Here is a 20874-nt window from a genome sequence, read left to right as displayed (position 1 = left end):
GCCAGGATCTGAGGTTTCTCTGCTCCTGGCGGTTAGAGCAGGAGCCTGGCTGTCAGTAGTCAGCTAAGCCACTGCCTTAAAAAGATGTGTGTGCAGCTTTAGGGCTTATTAACACAAGCGTATATCGGTCAGGTTTTCATGGCCGGCCGATATATGCTTCCATCTATGCAGTCCCACCTTCCCTCCCCCTCCCTGGCTCTCTGCCTCTCTCCTTCACTTCGGCGTTTGCAATAGGAGGGGGCGGGACGGCAGAGCTAAGCTCCGCTCAGCATCGCCCACTCCCATTGCTGGCTATGGACAAGGAGCAGAGCTTAGATCCGCTCTGTCCCACCCATTTCCACTGCAAACCGCTCGGAGGGCAGGAGAGACTGTTGTGGGGGTCCTACAGTCAGCACACTGCGGTGGGGGGTAATACAGCAGGCACGCTGTGGTGGAGGTCCTATAGTAGACACATTGTCGTGAAGGTGGGGGGAGGTGTAATACAGCCGGAACACTGTTATGGGGGTACTACATTTGGCACACTGTTGTGGACAAGGGGGGTAGGCACATTGTTGTGGGGATCCTACAGTAGGCACACTGTCGTGTGTGTGTGTGTGGGGGGGAGGGGGGTAATACAGTAGGCACACTGTTGTGGGGAATGGGGGGTGTAATACAGTAGGCACACTGTTGCGGGGGGGGGTTATACAGTGGGCACACTGTTGTGTGCGTGTGTGTGGGGTAATACAGTTGGCACACTGTTGTGTGTGTGTGTGTGTGGGGGGGGGGGGTAATACAGTGGGCACACTGTTGTGTGCGGGGTAATACAGTTGGCACACTGTTGTGTGTGTGTGTGTGGGGTGTAATACAGTGGGCACACTGTTGTGTGTGTGTGTGGGGGGGGGGTACTACAGTGGGCACACTGTTGTGGGGAATGGAGGGTGTAATACAGTAGGCACACTGTTGTGGGGAATGGAGGGTGTAATACAGTGGGCACACTGTTGTGGGGAATGGAGGGTGTAATACAGTAGGCACACGGTTGTGGGTACTTGCTGCCCCAGTGTTACAGACGGGTATCTGCCGCCCGTCCGCGGTGACTGACCTCTACACTCCGCTCTTCTCCACTGGAAACACTGGGCAGAAGTAGTGCCGGCCCCGCCCACTCCGCGTTACCCGGAAGTACATGCAGGGGGCGGGGCTTCACGGCCCTGGGAAGGTCACATGCAGGTTACCCCATGTGCGCTGCTCCGTCCTGCCTACCATGGAGCCCGGCACTGACGGTAAGCCCTGTCGGCTGCACTCGTGAGGAGACGGCGGTGTACGGGCGGCTCCCGGCACTGGCGGCGCAGTTGTCATGGTGACAGTTACTTCACGACGCTGTAGACGAGACCCTCAGTGCACTCCTGAGGAGTCGGGGAGGCGTGCTTTATCCTCTCCATCCCCGAGTGGTGAACCTGTGGACAGTTCTGTCTGCGCACAATGTCTGAGGACGTGTTCACACAGCGGTATTTGTGCGCAGTAAACGGACGCCATTGCTGCGTTCATTCACATAAGCGTTTTACGTGCGCAATTCTATCCCGCAAAAACAAAAGCGTTCTCCTGTTTGGCTGCGCACTTGTGCAGGGAAATGACACGGGATATTAATTAGGCTAATTAGTCATTTCGCTGTACGTGCAAACAGAAATGCGTGCAAATCCGCATAAGCTCGTGTGCGTCTGCCTAAGATTGGCGTTTCCTGCGACGGTCTTAGTATGATTTTCATGGGCGCACAATGTGCCTGATACATGAAGAGGCTGACGTGCGCCGACCCGAAAACTACGAGTCCGACCTCAGATACGTAATTTTAGCCAGATTTGGTTTAAATCCTAGATAAATCTGTTGGTTTGGCGCAGCCACTCCCCTCCTGATAAGCCCCACCCACTCTTCACGGAAGGGCAGTGCCCGCGCAGAAAGAAGAAAAGTCGCAAAAGTTTTGTGCAAGTGGGACTTTCTACAACATTGTGGCTTAACGCAGTCAGTAAACGCCCCCTGATGGTTCTGTACGGGAGCGCACGGCCTGCACTGTCCGCGCCAATCTTCACAGATGATGGCGCTGCGCAAGTATAAATGACCTCCCCAGACTCCTCTGGAACGGCCTGTGAGCGCCATCATTTGGGGCACTTTTTGTGCAGGTAATACGCAGTGAATGGAACCCATTGATTTCAAGCATATTTTTTTCATGTGACGATCGCTTTCGTGAGAAAATACGCGCCATTTCCTATTTTGTCACATATTACGCGCTGCAGTAGGCGATTGGAGAGGATACTCCGGCACAAATACATGGCTCCTCCTGCGTACTTTTCGTGCGCGCAAATACGCACTCTACTTGCACGCACAAAAACCCACAGGCGCGGGCAAAATACACGGGCGTAAACAATTGTTTTTCGGTCGCGTAAATATGCAGCCTTTAGCTTGTAGTACTTCTGTACTGCAATGTATTATCGCTTATGGTGATGACGCACCGCCGCAGACCCGGACGCCATTGACTGGTATCCGGTTGCCATGGAAACCCATCAGCCCTCTGCGATTACAGGAGCATTCTCACTCCGTGAACCTTTTACGTACATTTATCTTGGCATGTAAGAGGTTAACAGTGGGGATCGGTGTTGTCACTGATTCCCGCTGTTGCAGCGGTAGGCTGGCTGTCATTTACCGCCTCGGAGCCCCCGCCATCCATAGGACATAAGTTTCCATCTCTTTGCGGGTGACCCTTCCCAGCCAGGATGTAACCTGGTGCAGGAAGGGGTTAAAGAGAAAAATAATGCCCATTTTAAGCCAATAATTGTCAGTCTATCGCTGGGTCGCGCAAAACTGAGCGGTGACCATTCAGTGCGAGTGAGCGAAGGGCGATGACGGGTGCGCTTATGGCTCGTCCCGTTTCTGCAAGCATACAGATCCAACAACGATCGGCCTGTGTGAACAGGTAGATGTTCATCTATGTGACTGCCTGTTCACTGTGAGTGGAGGCGGGGGGCGGGAAGAAGTTTGGGATGACTGTCGGCATTTGTCCTAGGTAAGGGGGCCCAAAGTAAGGATGGGTAAAGATGTCCATAGCAGGCGAGCCATAAAGCTGGAACAAGGAGGACTGGAAGACAATGGAGAAGGGTAGAAAAAGTTTTAAAAAGTTGGTCCAGAGCGGAGCTTTGTGTGACCTACAGAGGTGCCACCGACCTGCTTACAGGTGGATCCCAAGTAATCTTGATGGCTCTCATTGACAGTAATGAGATCAGTCCGGCTTCCTCTCAGGTCCCTCTACGGACAGCGCTGCACAATGTACTTTTCTTGACATCCAAACCCTCCAGGAGAGGCCGCTAGTGAGATTGTGTTCACAATTATGTTCTTTTCCATTCGGTTTGCATCGCCTTTTGGTAATCGGAGTAGCGTCACGCTGGGTGAGCTCACACGGGCTCTGTTTCTTGCCGATCTGACGAAATCCATGCGGAATTGTGCGGATTCGTTACAGATGTGCAACAAACAATAGGACAATTAATGGCTGCCTGTCCACGGGCGATAGTTCATTGCGTTACCTGCGGCGATAATCCGGCCGTGGGTAATGCAGTGAACGCTTTCCATAGCATTGCTATGGAAAGCGCAGCCCCATATCCACGAGTGGAGAATCAAAGCGATTCTACGCTTGCGGGATTCAAATTGTATCATGCCACGATTCTCCGCGGCGAGCCAATCTCATCACAGAGCACTAACAACAGACCCCCCGCTGCGGAATGTCACTAGCCATATTCCACAACAGCCGTGGACAGGGGGCCTTATGCGGCACAACTGTCGTCCGAGTAGGCGCTTAGAGCAAATGTAAGCGGCGGGTGTTCTGTGTAAATACAGCCACCAACAGGGCGATGAGTGAGAATTTGTCCACTAGTTCCTTTGTTTCAGCTCACCTAAAAATAGTCGCTGGTCACTTCATCATCATCTGGTGTAAACAGGCAGTCATTTGTCTTTCCACGACTGGACAATAAACTTTGTAGGGAGGTAAGCACTGCAGGGAATGGGAACAACATTCGCGTTGTCTAAAAGTGCTAACAACTTGCAATATGAAGTATTTCACGCTTCTGTTCGGACCACGGGTGTCCCTTGTAAAGTGACTGATTGGACTTGTGTTTATACGCCACCCTAAGGAAACCTTACATCACCTCAGAATAGACCTGGCTGACCATATGTCGTCTACGGCCGGCTTCACATTTGTGTTGGAACCTCCAGTCTGGCTAAAAATACTGGGGGAAAAAACCCTGCATGCAGCGCTTTTTTTCTGTCCAGAAGCCAGAGGTGGGGGGGGGGGGGGCTCCATTATAGTCAGTGGGGTTCATCCGGCGCTGTTCGGTTCCGTCCAGAGACAAACGGAGCAGGAGAGCAGAATCCCAGCGCAGGTGTGAAGCCACCCTACCTAAAGTTTGAGCTGGCATAGATTTCACGGGTAATTTGCGCCAGTTTCCGGCTAAGCAGATGGCACAACATTACTTGTCACATCTCACACAATGATATTTATCAGCAAGTGTTGATGATTTCTTGTTTCTCTGCATAGGGGCTACATGGTGACTTTGTATGCGATGCATGGCCTGAGATCATGCTATGGCCTTGCTACATCCCATCCTGATACAAGTGAATGAAGTTGTTTTGTAATGTGCTGATTACTGCAGCCCACCAATGACGGGAAGCCCATTAGATTCACGCAAGTGGTAAATCGCAACGGGACTCCAGTTACATTAGAACATGATGCAGTAGGGCTGTAGTAGAGTCGTTGGCCGAGTGCCGTGTTATCAAGGTTGTTGTGTAGCCTTAGCCTGGTAACTTCTCTTCGCCATTTTTTAGTTGAATTTGGCTCCTTACCGTCACTCAATGTTGAACTGGGCTCACAAGGTACAAAAGGTTGGCGACCTCTGCCCTGAAATGAAGCTGCTATGGTTTCCATTGGCGTCTTCTGGGCTTACTGGAGAGATCTGAAGATGATCTTCATTATAGTCTGTTGTCTTCAGCTCTCCTGAGTAAAGCTTAATTCTTCAAAGATGCAGTCTAGTTTGGTACTTAATTTTCGTCGGACAACCCCTTTATTGTTTATAGTTACACCTGATCCCCGGATATTCCAAGACGAAGAATAGCGCTACTTGCTGTCTCTATTGTGGCCACATCAGTAAGGCGGCTACTGACTGGGCAGATTTAGGCCTCCTGTACACGGGTGGGATTCCCCGCAGAATTTCCGCCCGTACACGCCTGCATAGGATTGCATTACAATACGCAATCCTACATTTTATCACAATTTCCGCTGCGGAATTTACCTCTCCTCAATAAGGGTGAATTCCGTATAGAAGTATGCGATAAAACCCGCACCAAATGGCGTGAGTTTGGAGGCAGGTTTTCCAATGCTGATCTGCTGTAGAATGTCACCCACTGCAAATCGGCCCCTATGTGGACCCAGCTTTAATGTTTCACCTGCTCAGTCTTGCTTCTCTCTGCGCCTCTGGGTATATGGAAGGATCCCCGATGCGGTGAGCAGTTGATTCTGAAGAGATGCTGAGCAAGTGATAAGAGGGGAGACAACGTTATTGTGATATGGAGTACGTGTGACCACCTTGAGACCGTTTCACTGAGGTGGGCTGGACACAGAAAGGTCCTTCAATTAAAACAACAGGTGGCGCTATTCTAACATCAGCCTGTAATATGTATGGATAGAAACATGTTTTAAGAAGTATAAATACAAAAAATGTTTAATTATAAGCAGGAATTAAAGGGGTGCTGTCATTAAAAAAAATTCCTTACTTACCTATTCCTTCCCCGTCAGTCTACTTACCAGATCTTCACCTCACCTATTTACTCCCGTCTCCTGCAGTCCCCCTGGATCGCCTCACCTCCAGCTGGCTGATTCTTCTGCTTCCTGTGACGTTCCATACATTCACAGTCAATCGCCTTCCTGCTCGGCAATGTACTCTACCTCACTAGTTTACAGCCTAGCAGGGAGTGCTGAGCTATTGCTGTGGCTGCTCATGCCCGCTGTCTCTGCAATAGATCAGCATTCCTTCTTAGTTAGTGAACGCTATGTCACAGGAACGTGATCTTCACTGACCTGCAGGAAGAAGAATGCAGGCTTCATAACAAGCTGGGACTGGAGAAGATCAGTGAGGAGAAGATGCCAAAAGGAGTCTGCCTGGGAAGGAGTAGGTGAGTATAGAATTTTTATTAATGACAAAACCGCTTTAACTATAAACAATATTTTTCGCAGGGCAGCCCCTTTAATAACAGATTTTTTTCCTCTCTTTTTAAGTTCTGCATTTTGAGAGCCAAAACCTCTTATTTTTCTATCATTGTTAGTGTCTCAGCCGGCTTGTTTTTTGTGTGATACATTGTGTTTTTTAGCACCATTTTGATGTACATATAATGTATTGTTTAACTTTTTGCTTTTACCACTTTCACTGAATGGTATAAGGGACATGATATGACAAAAATTCTGCTGATTATTGCATTATGGTGATAATAGGGGATCACTATTGCTGAGGTCACTATTACTATTGGGAGGCTATTTCTACTGGTGTGACTGAGGGGAAACCCTATGACTACTGGACCGCTATCCATTATGGGGATTATTAATTTTGGAGCCAGTATAAAGGCTCACTATTATTACTGAGGTCACTTTTACTATTGGGGCCACTATGGGGCGGGGGAGAGACTATTTCTACTGGGGTCGCGATGGGGAACACTATTACTATAGGGACACTGTTACTATTGGGGCCACTATAAAGGTTCACTATTACTATTGGGGCCACTATGGGGGGACTATTTCTACTGGGGTCAATATGGGGGACCCTGTTACAATGGGGCCACTATTACTATTGGGGCAATTATAAAGGTTCACTATTATTACTGAGGTCACTATTACTATTGGGGCCACTATGGGGGGGGGGAACTATTTCTACTCGTGGCGCAATGGGAAACACTATTACTATTGGGGCCACTATAAAGGTTCACTATTATTACTATTGGGGCCACTATGGGGGGGACTATTTCTACTGGGGTCAATATGGGGGATCCTGTTACTATGGGGCCACTATTACTATTAGGGCAATTATAAAGGGTCACTATTATTACTGAGGTCACTATTACTATTGGGGCCACTATGGCGGGGGACTATTTCTACTGGCATCACTATGGGGCACCCTATTACTATTGGGGCCACTATAAAGGTTCACTATTATTACTGAGGTCACTATTACTTCTGGGGCCACTATTACTATACAGTTTTACAATTACAATCAGCCCTTTGAAGGCAACCATAGGGCTGATGAGTTTGACAGCCCTGCTCTAGTGTGTCCTCACTGAGGGCAGCATATAGTAGTGACAGACATGAACTTACAGCTTGTTTCTGCAGCTCCCAGCAAAAGATGAGTCGGGTTATACATGAATTGCTACTAGTCCGGCCTTCCTGCTGTGATGGACAGTTTTCTCAGTCTGCAGTATAATAGCTAGAACTGCCAGTCACAGAGGATGAGAGGGGCTACCAGCAGCTCATGAGTAATCTGGACTCCTCTTTTGATGGGAGTAACAGGAACAACATGGAAGTTCTTAAAACTCACCATACATTACCCTTTACGTTACCGAGCACTGGCACCAGTATGTTTGGCATTACTATATGCTGCCGTCAGTGAGGACAACAAAAGGACATCACAGGTTCCCTTTGAAAACCACAAAAAGGAGTTCTGACATCATAACGTTTTAAAGGGAATGTGGCACCATGTTTAGGGACCATCCACACGGACCATGCACGGTCCCTCCATAGCCTATAAGGCTATTCACAATTACGATCAGTCTGCGAAAAAAGGTTGCTGCATCTATTCTTGTCCGTTTTGACGAGCGAGAATAGGACAAGGTAATTGGCCGAGTCCGTTGGACAGTCCAGTCCATGTGCTGTCCAATGCGAGTTGTCACACAGTAACTTAGGCTAATAAAAGACACTTGTCCATCCACTTCAGCCTATTACCCCCCCCCCAGTGTTGATCTAGAGGAAGAAAAAAAACACAATTAAGTAGAAAACAATTTTCCTCAATTAAAGGGTAAGAAAGGTACTTGTGGGTTATCGGTCAGTGCTTAATTTTCACAAATGTTTCACCAATACATATGCAAAATAATATTTACGTCTTAAACTTTTTATTCCTCCAAAACATAAATATTTATAATAATATTCTATATTAAAAAAGTGGTGACAGATAACCCACAAGTACCCCTAAAAAATTCCTTGCTGACTTCAATCTGGCAATGGGAATAATCCCCGGCTCACCGACCCTTCTGAAGTAGTCATTGACTAACATGTAATATTGTATCACTCAAGAAAGGTGTCCAGGCCCCTCATGTACTCTTTTATCGAGTTCCCCATCACCATGTCCTCAGGCAGAGAGTTCTATAGTCACACTGCTCTTACAGTAAAGAACCCCCTTTTATGATGGCGTAGAAACATTTTTGACTCTACATGTAGAGGATGCCCCCTTGTTACAATCACAGTCCTGGGTATAAATAGATGATGGGAGAGATCTCTGTATTGTCCCCTGATATAGTTATACATAGTTATTAGAGCGTTCCTTAGCCGTCTTTTCTTCAAAACTAAATAATCCCAGTTTTGATAACCTCTCTGGGTATTGTAGTCTGATATCCTCCTTGAGTACTGGTATCTAAAACTGTCCACAATATTCCATGTGTGGTCTGACCAGTGACTTATAACGAAGAAGACCAATACTCTCGTCATGTGCCCCTAGACCTCTTGTGATGCACCCCATAATCCTATTTGCCTTGGCAGCAGCTTCCTGACACTGGTTGCTCCAGTTGCGGTTACAGTTAAAGGGGTTGTCCCGCGCCGAAACGGGTTTTTTTTTTTTTCAACCCCCCCCCCGTTCGGCGCGAGACAACCCCGATGCAGGGACGTACAGACAGCTTACCGGAGCGCTTACCTTGATCCCCGCGCTCCGGTGACTTCTATACTTACCTGTGAAGATGGCCGCCGGGAACCTCTTGCTTCGTGGACCGCAGCTCTTCTGTGCGGTCCACTGCCGATTCCAGCCTCCTGATTGGCTGGAATCGGCACGTGACGGGGCGGAGCTACACGGAGCCGCTCTCTGTCACGAGCGGCTCCATAGAAGAACACAGAAGACCCGGACTGCGCAAGCGCGGCTAATTTGGCCATCGGAGGCCAAAAATTAGTCGGCTCCATGGAGACGAGGACGCTAACAACGGAGCAGGTAAGTAAAAAACTTTTTATAACTTCTGTATGGCTCATAATTAATGCACAATGTATATTACAAAGTGCATTATTATGGCCATACAGAAGTGTATAGACCCACTTGCTGCCTCGGGACAACCCCTTTAACTAAAATCCCCAAGTTCTTTGCCATGTCGGTGTTTCCCATTTAGTGTGTAATGGTGATATCTATTTCCCTGCCTATAACCTTACATACGGAACATGGATTCCACACCGTGTTTCATCAGTTTTTTGGCTTGAAAAAGACCTTTTGTAGGTCGAAACGTCGCCTAAATTTTAAACTACGAAACAACAAAGCATGTTCCTTTAGACAAGGAGTTCATCTTGCATCATTATATGCTGCCACCTTTTTTGCTACATGTATAACCTTACATTTATCAGTGTTAAACCTAATTTGCTACTTTTCGGCCCCCAACGTATCCAGATCCATTTGCAACCGCATTCTAAGTTGTGCCTGAGTTTCTCTAACGTAACTCTCATACGTTGTGTGAATCCTGCTCTATCTTAGGGCAGAAAAGTAGTAACAGAAACCCTCGTTCCATTGCTGGGTCACTTTGTGCCGTCGTTTTTATAAAAGCAGTGTTTATTAATTGGAGCAGGAGTTGAGGCTGTAGTCATTGATACTAACGAGCAGCGGGCTCGCCCCACCAACCCGGCATTGAACGTTTTCTCCATGCCCTGTAGGCCACTCTTGAGTATCGATGCCTACAGGGCATGCGCCCAGAGTGGAGAGTACTCCATCCATGGGTCCCGCTGCAGCTAATTAACAGCCTCCTTGGAAATAACTGCATCAGCAAAAGTAAGTGAACCAGTACATTTTACTGGAAAATGCTTAACTTTCACCAGCACAACTTTTCAAGCTTGTAAGCAATAAATAAATCGTGTAGACGGGTGCATTTCTACTTACAGTAGAAGGGTTGTGCTGACTCCACACTCCATGCAAATTAATGGATCTGGGTCACCTTGTAACTAAGCTACGGTAGACTTAGATTTGCCTGTGGAGCTTATGTGTTAATTAAGTCATCATTATCTGCTGTGTCTTTTAACTGTAACATTTCTCCTTTCATGACAATTTTGAGAGCTGTGAGAGTCACCATGGGCCTGGTGGCTGGGTTATGGTCCTGTAAGAGCCAGTTACAATAACTTACTTGGATTTTGCTAGAGTTAACGTGGCACATAGAAAACATGTAAAGCCTAGCTCCACTTCAACATTGTGAGACAGATTTACTAATTACACACCTGAAATGAACTGTGCCTTATCCACCAACATGGTAGCTGAATGTCATTGGAACGACGTTCCGTTTACCTGCGCTCTCTCTTAGCAGCCATTTGGAGAAGGAGCTACAGAAACCAAAAGTTACAAAATTTCTAACCAAAATTGTATTGCAAAAATTCTTTCCAGCAGCAAAATAATTCCAAAGCCTTTAGATAGTTACTAACTTTTCAACAAACTTGTATCATAGCTAATGAGATACGATTCACTCCTAGCGCTTTGTTTCATCGCAGTAAAACCTAGATTTTAGAATGGATTTTTTTATAATGGACCTGTCAAAAAAGTCTTAATTGTTAAAGTGGAATGGAAAAACAACTGAAAAGCTGAGTGTATGTATTCACCCCCTTTGCTACGAAACCCAAAATAAGATCTGATCTGAAGAATTAATTTCAGAGGTCAGCATAATTACTCTATATAATCGAGTATAAGCCGAGTCAATAAGTTTTACCACAAAAAACTGGTAAAACTTATTGACTAGAGTATAAGCCTAGCTATACTCGAGTATATACTAGGTAAAAAAAAAAAACGCAATACTCTCCTCCCAGCCGGCATCTGTGTTCCCGGTGAGATGGTCTCCCCGGCGGTACAGCAAGATGCTTGAGAATTCTCCCTGCTGTCTTCTCCCTGCTCAGCTTTGAATTCCCCTGCCATTAGCACTGTGTAAGTAAGAGCTGTGATTGGATCGAGCGTCAGCCAATCACAGCCGGCACTCGATACACCAATCACAGCCATTCAGTGATGTCATTCACAGAATGGCTGTGAATGATCAAGCGCCGGTTGTGATTGGCTGGCGCTCAATCCAATCACAGTGCTTGCTTGCTGATGGCGGAGAAATGAGTATTGCGTTTAGTTTTTTTTTGTTTGTTTTGTTGTTTTTTTTACTTGTGGTATAAACTGAGGGAGGCTTTTTCAGCATAAAAAATGTGCTTGTACTCGAGTATATATGGTAGTTAAGTAAGGTTCCCCCTGTGTGCAAAGTGCGAAATAATATTAGTATAAATACACCTGTTCAGAAAGGTCTCAAATCTGCAACACCAGAAAGCAAGCAACATGAAGACCAATAAGCTCTCCAAAGAGGTTAGAGACAAAGATGTGGAGAAGTATAGATAAGGGTTGAGTTATTGGGGAAAAAAATAATTAATTCTAAACTTTGAACATCCCACAGACCTCTATTAAATAAATTCTAAAAAAATAAAGAATATGATACCCTTACAGGCTTGACAAGAGAAGGCCACCGACCAACACTCGCAGACCGGATAAGAAGGGCATTAATAAGAGACCTATCAGAGGCCAACAATAACAATGAAGCTGCTCCAAAAATGTGAAAATGGATGTATCTGTCCATAGCATAACTATAAACCATACACCCCAGAATGTATTTAGAGTTCGTCAAAAAGCATGTGGCAGACACCCCATCATATTGAAAGTTCTCTGGTCGGAAGAGACTAAAAAAAGGAGCGTTTTGGCTATTATAAGAAACTATGTGGTATACAGCAACATAACATGGAAGAATGGGAACGCTAATGGACATACACCAGGAGACTTTAATCTGTAATTGCAGCAGAAAGAGGGGGGGGGAGATTGTGGGGGGGGGGGGGGGATTGTGGTGTCCTAATTAGTATGTGTCACGCTAAAATATTTTATACATTCAAAGTTGTACGTATATCATGGAAATTAAATGCTTCAAAAATCCATTTTTACCCCAGGTTGCAATGCAACGACACAGGAAATGCAGCAAGAGGTGAATAATTTTGCAAGGTACTTCTAACTAGCAAAAGTGAAAGTCACTTCCTCTAAAAAGACTTTTTTTGTGCTGAAAAATCCCTTTAACCTTTTGTTTCAAAATATGTTTATTAGTTTTCAAAAACAGCATTGCATTATTAAATACAGTTATGAAAATGGGACGATATAACATTTTGTTGGATAAGTAGGGGACGTAGGAGGCCACCTTGAAGACCCCTTATTGAGATTCTGGGGACTTGAACCTCATGGATCGTGTGTGGTTATCTGCTGGGGATCGAGGTATAGGTTCTGCTCCCAATGGGGCGTGATCCGCCCGACTTCAGGTCTCCTCCACCCCACTCTCTGCTAGATTGGCCCCCTGTCTGCCGCCCATGGTTAATTGTTACTGGGGGTTCCGGTAGCCTCCATGCCCCCACAGGCCTTTAATGAAACTATTCAAACACTCCCAAGTTGTTGGAAAAATGCAATGCAGGTATTTTGTATGAGACAATTAAACACAAATATTAACAAAAGCTAACAGCAGTATATGTCAAGGGGGAGAGGGGAGAGTGAAAGCATGGTAGGAGAGAGGGAGGGAAAAGAAAAGGAGAGTGAGAGGAAATAAGAGAAGGGACACAGGGGTGGGGAAAAAAGAGGGGGGGGAGGAAGCTTGGCCTTTGTCTACCTCCTTGCAACATTCTGCTTGGTGGGGCACTGTGGAGCAAGGCATATTGACGGTTGATGACATTTCTAGGTTCTCATTTCCATCTCCTGTTTCCAAATACATTTGCGCTTGCAATGATCCATCAGCCAGCCATGTGTGGAAGGAAGGAGAACCCTTGAAGTCTATCCAGGCCGTCCAAATGTCGGCTGTGACCTCTCGTGGCCTATCGGGCTCTGAGTCAGAACTCTCAAGTTCCTCCATATGTTTGATATATTCCATAGCCTCCACCCATATCAGTCTCCGGATCGCTCCCCTTTGTCTCCAATGCTGTGAAATGATTAGGCACATAGCCACGATGAAGTGTCTTAGGAGTCCTTTTTTGATTCGATATATAGTGCCTGGCAGCATGGAGAGGAGGGCAATCTCAGGGGTCAAAAATTCCTTTAACCTTTTAGTCAATAGTGATTTTCCTTCTAATTTTCTGTCCACTACCTGATGTCAAGTGAAGTGCTTCTCCAATATCAAAGATAAAAAAGACAACACCATAGGAGTCTATAGAGAGGAGAGGGAAGGAGGAGGGAGAGAAACTCAGGGTTCTTGGATGTTGCTGTCGCAGCTAACTTTTAAGTGATTTACAGCTATTAGAATCACATCTACAATGCTCAATACTTATTTAGTGTCTTCTGTGATGCAGTAATTTGTGTGCAGTTTTTTTTCCATGTGTATAGAAGACAGCATTGCAGCAGTGTCCACCCTCCAGCTCAGAGAGAACTGAGAATTGGAGATGTATGCTGCGTTTTATACCATTTTTTTTCCACTCTGCAGGCTGTAAGTCAAATAATGGCCAGAAATTGTTATTCCTTGTGCACACATGGCAGTCAATTCTGAGAAGTTACTTTTCACTGAAACGTTAGGTATGTTTTCAGGCCTCATGCACGCAGTCATATGCAATTTTGGTCTGTGAAAAACACCATTTTCGTGGTACACTTTAGTGCACATCTTTTTATGTCCACGTCGCTGCTGTATTCACTTCATTTTTCAGATGCACAAAAAAGAGATGCAAGAAAGCCCAATTGATGACACTTTGTTTTACCTGCTGTCTCCTCGTAACGTGTGTGTAAATAAAAAAAATGCAGCGAATATGCATACGACTGCGTTTTTACACGATCCCATAAATTTTAATGGGCGATTTCGGTCCATGATACAAACCAAGATAGGACATGGTGCAGTTTTCTTTTTATGTGTGTGTAAAAAAAAAAATCAAAATAAAATAAAGGAAAAAAAACCAAAACGCACATCTGAACACACCAACGCAGTTCAATGGTATTACATGCTGTCTATATAACATGCATAAAAAATAAGCTAATTATATAATGTCAACATAAACATTGCATTATGCTTTTTGTTGACTGGAAAATTCCTTTGATTCTACTGAAAGATGGGCCATGTTCTAAGTACTTTAGGCCTTATGCCCACGGCCGGGTCAGGTTCTGACTGCAAAATCTTGCAGCGGAAGCAGACCCGGTGCCCCACAGATACCTCCATACTCGCTTTCCCAGATCCACTGCGAACATCTTGGTTGGTGAGCTGCCGCACAGTGCAGGGCATGATGTGCCGATGCCAGGCTGTGATGCAGATTCTCGTGGTACTTCCGCAGTGCCCATTGCGTGGAATATCGCGGAATGGACGGCTTCCATTGACTGCATTGGAAGCCGTCCGTGCGATTTTCCGCACAGAATAAAACATGCTGCGGATCTCCCCCATGAGCAGAAAATCACACTTGATTTCTGCTCGTGGGCAGGGGAGAATCTTTTAACCAAGCATGTCTATGGACGGTCATTGCTGCGGAATTCGCGGCAGGCGTCTGGCTGTGAATTCTGTAGCGATAATCTGTCCGTGGCCACTAGCCCCTTAGGAGGATGGAAACGATCACTGGTACTGGTGTATCTTGACGTCACTGGAAGCTAGGGGTTTGACAGGGCTTCCATGGAGGAACGCCCCTGTCACACCCCTACCTCCTGATTGGTGGAGTAGCGTAAGGTCCCACAATGGATGAGGGGAAGAAGCAGTGTGGCATGTGAGTGAGTCGCGCTTCCCTCTGTTTTCCCCAGCGCTGTGTGACATTCCCCCGCCGCTGTTACCTTCCAGCTTCAGGGAGGCGTGCTCGCCTCTTCGCTCCCAGTCGCTGTGTGACATTTCCCTGCCTGCGGCTGTTGCCTCCCAGCTTCCTGCAGCGCTGTTAGGCGCATGTGTGTCACAGTCCCCCCCCCTCCCCTTCTACTGTCCCCATGCAGTCACTTGAGTGTACCGCTCCGCTATCAGATCCCTGCTGTGCTCCAGCAGTGTGCAGTCGCCGCCTGTCACTTTCTCTGTCCCCCTTGGCGCTGTGGCCTCCCTGGTTGCGGGCGCAGTGTTAAATTTACATGGGTGGTGGGCCGCCCCTGGGAATGCCGCTTCACGGCTCTGTGGCCTCCCCGCTGTGCGCTTCGGGGAAGGGCCTTGCAGCTGGGGATGCCTGCCTGCAGCGGGGGCTGGTGTATGCTTTCCCCAGCAATCCTTAGTGCCCTGCCAGGACCTGCAGACGATCCCCCTCTGCAGCCAAACACTACAGGGGGCGTCAATCTTGAATCCGCCAGCAATTCCTGATGGTGTCAAGATATATCAGTACCTCTATCCCTAATACAGGAAAAATTGTAGAAACTTGGACAGAGGAGGCTTTGTTTTGACTAGTGCTGCTGTAAATCCTGTAGAGGAGGGTAGAGCTAGAGCACTTGTATTGTTTTTTCAGCTTTGCTGTAACTACTGTTGAGAAGGCTATGAACATCCAGTTGTAAGAAAAAGTAAGTGAATCTCCTGGAACAACCAGCATTTCTACATAAGTTACTTATTAAAATTTAGTCTGGTTTTTATCTAAGTTAGAATTGCATATGAACACAATAACAAAACCAATAACACACAAGGAACCTAGTGAGTAAAGGAACCTAGTGAGCAAAGGAACCTAGTGAGCAAAGGAACCTAGTGAGCAAAGGAACCTAGTGAGCAAAGGAACCTAGTGAGCAAAGGAACCTAGTGAGCAAAGGAACCTAGTGAGCAAAGGAACCTAGTGAGCAAAGGAACCTAGTGAGCAAAGGAACCTAGTGAGCAAAGGAACCTAGTGAGCAAAGGAACCTAGTGAGCAAAGGACGAGGAGATATGGCTTGAGAAAGGTGCCTGTGCGCACTGAAACGCGTTGCCCATTATTTTACTGAAGTCTGAGAATAAAAGGTGTTATTGTTTCATCTCGTATACGTGTGGAAACATCTATTTGGAGACATCACTTCAAGGAGGGGGCTCATGGTCATCATACCCCCCTCCTCCCCAGTAAGTGTAACTCCTATGCATTTTTCTTGACAGATTACTATTTGTGGATGCGCACTATTTTGTGAGCGCAGAAAATATTCTTGTTTGCTGATAGCTTTTTTTTTGCATTCTAGTGAGCAAAGGAACCTAGTGAGCAAGCATCCACAGTGCAGGTAGAGAAAAGACAAGAACCTATGTTTTAATGACTTTTCCAAGAGCTAAATGGCAAAGGGTGTTTCATTTATGGAGATGTGATTGGAAGTGTGGGTTACACAGTGTTTCGGCAAAAATATATGGCCGTCTAGGGGAAGGGGAGTGTACCTTGTGAATGACGTCATATGACCCATGCTACGGCGATAGCCTGATGAGGGACAGCAGAGTGTACTTTGTGACTGAAGTCCAGGTGACCCGTGCAGTAGGGCTGCCACACCTAGAGTTCAGTACGTCATATGACGGAGGAATTAAATGACAGAGCCCACACAGTTATGGATTCATCAAAGTAATTCCCAACAAATCGATGTCGGGCATCTTTATTTATAGCCCCCTTACATTGGAGTGTCACAACATCATTGGACAATTAACTATGCAGTTTATTGGTTAGTTTCCAATCCAACATTTCTCATAGGTCAACTTAACCCTTCTTCGTGTCCATTGGCTACATCTCATTAATACAAGAAATATCATAGTTCTTTGCACAGTTCTCAATCCGAACTCTGATTGGTTACTTCTCAGACATTACTTGACATTCACTGGATACATTCTAATCCTTCATTTGCATACCTCCCAGAAACTTCTAAGTCAGCAGTGAATAACCTCTTGACAGAGTGCTGAGGGGCCCAAGTAGCTCGAAGTTCTTATCTTATCTCACCATATGTCTTAGCTAAGAATATGGTCACGCGATCTGTGCAATACATTTCAGGATGATTCTGTGGCGTAATATTTCAGATATCACTTATATACATATATCTATATACATACAGGCATACATACATGTACACCTACATATATATTCACATATATCCAGTTCATGAACTACTTTATTCTCTATTCTTAGTGTGAGGTGTTAACCCCCCCCCCCCCCCCCCCTTAGTAGCTTGATATTCTTGGTATGGCCCCTTGAGCCGACATGTGGAAGCTCCTTGATATTCTTATCTCATCTAGACATATGTCCCTCAGTAAGTTACACAACCTAGTTTGTGAAATAGCTTCTCCTGGTATATTTCAATGCTGTCTGTCATTGCGCAGTTTTAATTCAAATATTTTCCATTACACACAGGAACTTGTTATTAAGGGCTAATACCCACGGCCGGATTTCTGCCGCGTTTCACGGCGTTATGCTGCAGCTATTAGGTTCTATTGAACCTAATAGCTAAATCTTCACGCTGCGGAATTTTACCATGGAATTCCGTGGCGTGAAAGAAACCGCAGCATGCTCTGAATGCCACGGGAATACATGCATCCGGCTCCCATTGTAGGCAATGGAAACCGGCCGTCACACTATACTTCCACTGTAGCACAGCAGAACCATCGCGTGATTACGCATCCCCGCCAACTGTACTGCACATGCGCGCCGGCTCGCCAGGCGAGACGCGCACAGCGGATCCGGAGAGGTGAGTATGGGGTCTTGGGGGGGGGGGGGGGGGGGGTGACTGACTCCGCTGCGATATTCCACTGACTGAGTCTGTCACGGCTGTGGGCATGAGGCCTAAGTAAAAGCTCACAAAGCCTGGTTGCTCTTTGTGAGAACCGTAATTAAATAAATCTATAATATATGCCCATTTTATGGCTGATTAGAGCTTGTAGCCACTCACGTAGTTGCTGTATGTGTTGTGCACGTTTGTATCATTATTCTATGCTGACACATTATGGGAATGCTATAGTCTTAATGCAGAAATAAAGCCTAACGTGAAGGAGGTGAAAATTGATTCTTCCTCAATGAAAGTCTTAAGCTTTGTCTCCTTTTATTCCTTGTTTTCTTTTGTTACTTCTTGCTGATTTATAGATGTATGTTTATATTCGTTCAAAAACTCTTCCTGCAAAGTGTTTTCTGCACAATGATGCATTGTTTTACTGTGGGCATATGTTCCAAGATAAAGCTTGTTTTGTATTTCTTAAGGTTAGTTGTTTTTGTTTTTTTGCAGATGAACAGTATTTGCGATGTGTAGAGAAAGATGTTCTTATTCCTAAGATGATGAGAGAGAAAGCCAGGGTGCGGTGTGCTGCAGAAGTAGAAGGTGAGAGTGGATCTTTTTGGATATCTGTTATGTACTAAAGCAGTGTGCCCCAACTCCAGTCCTCAGGGACCCCCAACAGGTCATGTTTTCAGGATTTCCTCAGTATTGCACAGGTGATGTAATTATTGTCGGTCCTCAGACATTGCCACAGGTGTTCTTACTATAGGATATCCTGAAAACATGACCTGTTGGTGGTCCCTGAGGACTGAAGTTGGGGACCCCTGTGTGTGAAGAAGCCTGACGTTTCCCACTTTAAAATCCAGACCAAGTAGCAGGATGATTGCCTCTTCCTGGGAGCAAAGTCATCTACGTAAATGCTTATTTTTGCTCTAGGTGATAAAGTTAGGTTTCTCTGGGATTTTTTTCCTCTTCCTCTTTTTATTATCTCAGTAGTGAAAAAGTTATTTTTTAGATTCGAAATGTTCCCGATTTTTCTGTTTTATGCAGATTTGGTTGAAATCAAAATGTGCTTCTGTAATAACTCAATCTGAAATTTGATGAACGTTTTTTTTAATTCTTCACTTTTAAGGTTTAGGCATTAATTGGATTTACAGAGCTATAGTGTTAATAAATAATATTAGTAAAAGTGGTACAGTTGCCATGAGTTCATGCATGAATCATGCTCATAATTAGGGAAGGGTTCCCCAAATATTTCTTGCAAAGTTTTAACCTCCGTTTTCCTGGTGCTGGGATCCCTGACTGCCTTTGATGAAATGAGGTTTATGGCATGAGCTATACATATTGCACCAAGGATGGGATTGGATATTGTCCTGGGATATGAGATTTTCCCTTAGGCTTTTGAACATCAGAAAGGCATACGAGCCATATATATTGCCAAAACCATATTCATAAAGAATGAGTCCAGGATAAAGCAGGATGACATGGAGGTCACATGGTAGATTGGTCCTCCGTACTCTATTTTGTTTATGAGCAGTTTCATTTGATATTTCATATAAACTTATCACTTTAGGGATTATTTATTACTTTGGTAATGCACTTTCCGGGGAATGCCTATACAATCATGTGATCTTTACAACTCTATCTTGGCCTTTACAACTCAGAGATAATAAGAACTGACCACCAGGAGGAGGGTGTACTATTCTGATCATTTGTCTGTAGGGGAGTGCCCATGTATGTGACCTAATTAGCTGCTATTTAAGAACAGCCATTTCATTTATGAATTGTACCCCCTCAGGAAGCTTGGGGCAAAACACGTGTTGGGGTGCAGGTGCTAAGGTGGGCTTCATACATTATGTACTGCTGCTTATATGTATAGATTCAATGCTTTGTATGCTTGATGTGCCATTTTATACGATTAAATGTTTGTTTATATATAATTTTGCATACATGCATCTTTTGAGCATATATTTAATTCTATGAACTTGATATGTTGTATGCCTTCCTTCCGCCTGTCTGCTGCACATTGGAGACTCATCTCTGTTGTACTGGAACATCTTTTTAATTGTAATGAATAAAATATAGAATTTTTTTTTTTTTTTATGGAAGCTTTGCGTGCTGACCTGTTATTTTTGGCAGGATAAAGCAGGAGTGTATGTGATTTGTGTGTTAATGTATAAACGTGAGTCCATACACATCGACAACTCCATATATTGCAGTTCCCGAGATACTTGTTCTGCTATTGCAGGGACATAATGTGTTATAAATTAAAATTCTATCTTTATACAGAAAAGCATGAGGCCTTCTATTAAATCCAGAGAACTGCTTTAATGTTGGCTTAACACACTGCTCATACTTTTTATACCTATAGATAGTAAAACTAGACATAAACTTTAGGCTGTGTTCACATCTGTTTTCGCATTTCTGTTTTTTTTCGTTCCAGCATAGAGCAACAATGATGGTTGTGCTATATCTGTCACATGACTGATTCCAACGGCACCCATTGGACCTCATTTACAATAAGTGACATCCAACTAGTTTCTGTCTTGGTGATCCAACATTTTACCGAAAAAAAGTACTGCATGCTGCACTATTTTTTTTCTGCTGTTTTTAACGGAATCTGCAACGCAGAGTCCTAACAAAGCTCCAACGCAGATGTGAACACAGCTGTCAGACGAAATCGGCAGGTTCGACTGACGTTCATCTAATGTGTATTGCCATCTTTATGTCTACAACATTCCCTAAGTTTCTAAAAACTTGTTATACTATTCTAATTGTTAAATGTTACTCTTCATTCCAGTAAGCGATGTATGTGATATGGCACTGCAAAACATAAAATGGCTAAAACAACTGTTTAAAAGTGAATTGATTAGTAAGATAGAAATGGATGATACACACACTTGGTTCGCATCACCTAGGTTTTCTCGTACCTCTCCTCCTCTGGGCACACAGTGATATTTAGTAAAAATGATTGGCCACAAAA

The 20874-nt window shown here is 45.1% G+C and overlaps 1 protein-coding gene across 1 annotated transcript in view; it reads left to right on the top strand.

Moving 5' to 3' along the window:
- The first annotated feature begins 1168 nt into the window (after positions 1 to 1168).
- Positions 1169 to 20874, top strand: part of CMC1 (C-X9-C motif containing 1) — a 46183-nt gene continuing 26477 nt past the window's right edge. Inside the window, exons 1-2 of the mRNA XM_066584491.1 lie at positions 1169 to 1256; positions 18402 to 18494. Coding sequence (XP_066440588.1) covers positions 1238 to 1256; positions 18402 to 18494 — 112 coding nt within the window. The 5' untranslated portion in view covers positions 1169 to 1237. The remainder of the gene's footprint in view (positions 1257 to 18401; positions 18495 to 20874) is intronic.

This window comes from Eleutherodactylus coqui, chromosome 12, assembly GCF_035609145.1.
Source record: "Eleutherodactylus coqui strain aEleCoq1 chromosome 12, aEleCoq1.hap1, whole genome shotgun sequence".
NCBI classification, from domain to species: Eukaryota; Metazoa; Chordata; class Amphibia; order Anura; family Eleutherodactylidae; genus Eleutherodactylus; species Eleutherodactylus coqui.
Note: the sequence above shows the minus strand (reverse complement) of the source record. Positions and strands in the feature narration are given on the sequence as shown.